Source organism: Poecilia reticulata, linkage group LG6 (genome assembly GCF_000633615.1).
Source record: "Poecilia reticulata strain Guanapo linkage group LG6, Guppy_female_1.0+MT, whole genome shotgun sequence".
Lineage (NCBI taxonomy): Eukaryota > Metazoa > Chordata > Actinopteri > Cyprinodontiformes > Poeciliidae > Poecilia > Poecilia reticulata.
The window spans coordinates 25,000,675-25,004,562 of record NC_024336.1 but is presented as its reverse complement, the minus strand read 5'-3'; the positions used below and the strand labels follow the sequence as shown (position 1 = coordinate 25,004,562).

The window sequence follows — 3,888 nt, the reverse complement described above, 5'->3', positions numbered from 1 at the left end:
TACTTTTAATTTGAAAGAGGGCCTGGGTTTGAATCCTGGTCCCTCTGCATGGAGGCTGTATCTTCCTGTGTGTGTGTGTGCGTGTGTGTGTGTGTGTGTGTGTGGGTTCTCTCTGGGTACTCTGGCTTAGACCCACAGCCCAGAAATATAACTCTTAGGTTAACTAAATCGCCCTTAGGAAGCGCATGGTTGCTTGCGGTGTGCAACTTTGTGCTGCCCTGGTAATGGATTGGCGACATGTCTAGTTGGGTTTAAAAAGCTATTCACTTATGTATTTACGTTTTTTTTTTTTTTTTTTTTTTTTTTTTACACCATGAGAACAAATTTCTAAGATGTGGGGAAAAGATTTGCTCAGTCCATTATATCCTCCCGCCGCAGCTGCTTCCTGAAACCGCCGGCTTTTCATAGCCATGTCCCCTCAACTTACCGACATGCTTCGAGCCATGCATCATCATCATCAACATCATCATCATCATCATCATCATCCAGATGATCATGACGCCGAAATGCCTGTGCAGCGTGTAGTGACCAGAGGCCAGCCCCGGCTTGACTCTTCGCCCAGCTGCTGAAATGGAAACCGATCCGCGTGTCCACGTGTTTGTGTCATTTCCATGCAATTTGCATATGTAAACTGGCCTCGCCTATTGCTCCGCGGCTGCACCGAATGGACGAGGCGATTCGTCGGCAGGGGCCAGGCGCAGCGGCGAATGGGAGAGCCGCAGCGCGCCGGTCCCGCCCTCTCAGACACGTTGCTTCGGGAGAAGCAACACGGGGTTGATCACTGGCTGTGGCTGCTGCCTCACCACTCACACGCCGCACACGTCCCTCACATCAGCTGCTCCTCTCTGCCGGACGCTCCTGCCGGATTCACAGCTTGAACAAAGGAGGAGAGGGGAAAACGACCGGCCGCCGCATCCCGGGAAGGTAGGTAGACCTCCACGTCTCACGCCTCGCTGGTCAGATTATTTCCTTATGAGCCGGCGAAAACGCTCCTGTTACTTGTTTTCAAAAAAAAAAGAAAAAGAAAAAAAAAATCGTCTGGAGGAATTTAACAGATATAATCACAAGAAATAAAGATCTACCTATTCGAGCTGAAAGTGGATTTTTGTTAATAGATTGATCAGTATTGCTAATGCTCTTTTCTGATTGATCCTTTATGTAATCTAACAGGGTGCTGCCAAATTTACTATGACCGATGAGGAAGTCTATTGTGTCTCCTGATCTGATAGGCGGACAGCCCTGATCATTGACTTCATCTGATTTTTCTCCCCTTATGGCCAATGTTTTACCTCCTCTCGGAAATATTCTTACATAATGCGACTGTATGTCGGTAACCGATGAGCACCGTCTGTATACATGTAGGGGTCCTATACCTGCCCAGGTGTGCATCACAATGGCCGTCTGGTATTTCACAACTTTGACAAATTATACATTCTATCGTTTCTTAATCAAAATAAAAGAATTGCAGGCCTGGGTTGTGTTGAAGTGTTTTCAAAGGCCCAAGGTTAATCGATATGTGTTAAAAGCCTGGCATGTTGTTTCATTACATAAAATCAAGTCTGTTGTTTAACAAGTCCAGCTTGATGCTAGTTTTTTTGTTTTTTTTTTGTTTTTTTTTTAGATGTATCAAATGCTCAAGTCATTTGTTTTATGAAAGTAAAGTGTAATTGCCTGATGAGACTTCATATCACATAAAGTATGGGATCTCTTAGTCAGCCCATGTTATAAAACAGAAGATTTTTATAGTGGATTCTATAAAGATTAGATAAAAAGATTCATACTAATCTGCTTGAACTGCCTTATGGGTTATTATATGTCACTTGCTTGCTATTATAATTTTATAACCACAGTCTGGTTTCTGTGATCTTTGATGCTCCTATTTCAATCTGTGGAACAGATGCAAGCAGCATTTTCTGTTTTTTTTTTGTTTTGTTTTTTTTAGGCCTGTGTCGGGTTGTGTGAATGAGTGAACCCCCTCTGCTGCTGCACCCTCGCTCTTTGACTGTAAGACCAGAATCCTAAAACAAAGAAAGAGTGAGCCATTGCTCCTTCTAACCCTCAAATTTCACAGGAAACCCGAGACATGCCAGGCGTTAACAATCCCACCACTAAAGATAACCCTGTGCTGTTCTCACTTCCTTTTATCGCCAAGGAAACGCACTGAAGCCCCTGCGAGCAATTAGGCGTCCGCGAGAAGCGTTTTGGTTTTTTTTTTTTTTTTCTTGTCCATGAGACATCCTTCAATAGCGAACCGGCAGAGAGCTGATGTTTTACAACGTCGTTTATTACCTCTTCGAGACGTCAACGCTCCAGTCCCGGCCCTGGTCCCCTTTCTGAAGGAAGTCCATGGATGAATGTAGCAACTGTTGGGGGGGGGGGGGGGCAGAATCAGATTTTACACAATATCGTAGAACTATGATGATAATTACACAAAAAAGTTGTAATGTTATGCAATCAATCTTATTTAAAGGAAATTAAAAGCCAGCAGTATATTTTTTAATTTTAGTTTAGTAAAAATGAATGCTTATTGCTCTGAATGTTGTACCTTTATGCTGCTTGCCTCTGTCTAGAGAAACACAGGTACAACATGCTAATATTAGCAGGTTATTAGTTGGGCTGTCTGTCTTGTAACCAGCCTGCAGTCTGCTGCTTTACAAACTGCCAACTTTTTTAAAACAGCTTTATCTCTGTTAGACAGATTGAGGGATGCTTCTTCATTTTTAACACAATGACCTTATGCGTTTTTGAGACCTGAAGTATTACCAAACAGAGAGTGGGAAAAGTGTTAGCCTTTGTAGCCTGTTTTCAGCTAGCTGGGTGGAAATGCGGGTGAATAACTTGATTATCTATGCAGCAGATCAGTCTCACTTTCTCAGGGAGTGCATTAAAAAAAAGATGTTCAGCCGTAGGAACAATTTGACAAAACTGGTACCCGGCCCATGACTAATCTGTGCACAGCCTGGCATGTGTGAAAACTTCCTTTGTCAAGGTTTACGGTGACAAGAGTTTGGACACGTGTAGATCTGAGGCCTGCAGGGAGGTTTTCGTGTTTGGTGGTGCTCGGTCTGTGTTTACTAGCTCAGGTGTTGCATCTGCAAAACAAACAGGTCATTGTGGTCTCACTGCCACCGTCTGCTCTGGCGCCGCTTTGTCCTTACTCATGTCTACTCACTTGGAGATGCTGTGTTTTCGGCAGACCGTTTATTACTGTTATTATTCCACCAAATCCTCGGTGCTCAGACAAGGACGCCCCTGTGGTTATTTTGACTCCAGCCTTGATTTGTTGATATTTTGGTCATGTGTCTCATCTCCACCCATGGCTGTCCTTAACGTGTTTGCTTTCCCTCGCGAATCCCTGTCTCACCCCAGGTCAGTGATGGTCAGTGCTGGTTAGAGCCTGCAGCTGAGGATGTCTGCTACAGATTCGGACAACTCCATCGACTGGCTGGCCAGCGACACCGAAGAAAATGAGAGCGAGCAAGAGCCGGACTGCACCGCCAGGCGCAGCCAGAGAGAGGCCCCCCTGTCTGAGAGCAGCAGCGAGCCGAGCGAGGAGGACAACTGGTGCGAGGTCTCTGGTAGCAGGGGATCGCCCGGCGGCACTGCGAGATCGGACAGAGACTCCGGCAATGGACTGTGCAAATCGCAGCGCGGGGAAAAGGCAAACGGCAAGAACTCTCAACCGGTGAAAAGACCTCACAGCTCCACGGGAGAGCAGTGCAAGGAGCGGCAGCTAATATCCAACGCATTGGAGAAAGATCAAGTTTTTATCAACAAGGTGAGCACCTCTGTGACTGTTGTGTTTTGTTTCTCACTGGAGGTGGTTGACGGCGCCAACAAAACTAGGACATGCCCTATCACCCAGATCCACCCCCACACCAACAACCC

General features: G+C 45.8%; 1 protein-coding gene across 1 annotated transcript in view; it reads left to right on the top strand.

The window, feature by feature from the left end:
- The first annotated feature begins 333 nt into the window (after positions 1–333).
- ciartb (circadian associated repressor of transcription b) overlaps positions 334–3,888 on the top strand; it is an 11,965-nt gene continuing 8,410 nt past the window's right edge. The window contains exons 1-2 of the mRNA XM_008412478.2: positions 334–924; positions 3,370–3,887. Of these exons, the coding sequence (XP_008410700.1) occupies positions 3,410–3,887 (478 nt within the window). The 5' untranslated portion in view covers positions 334–924; positions 3,370–3,409. The remainder of the gene's footprint in view (positions 925–3,369; position 3,888) is intronic.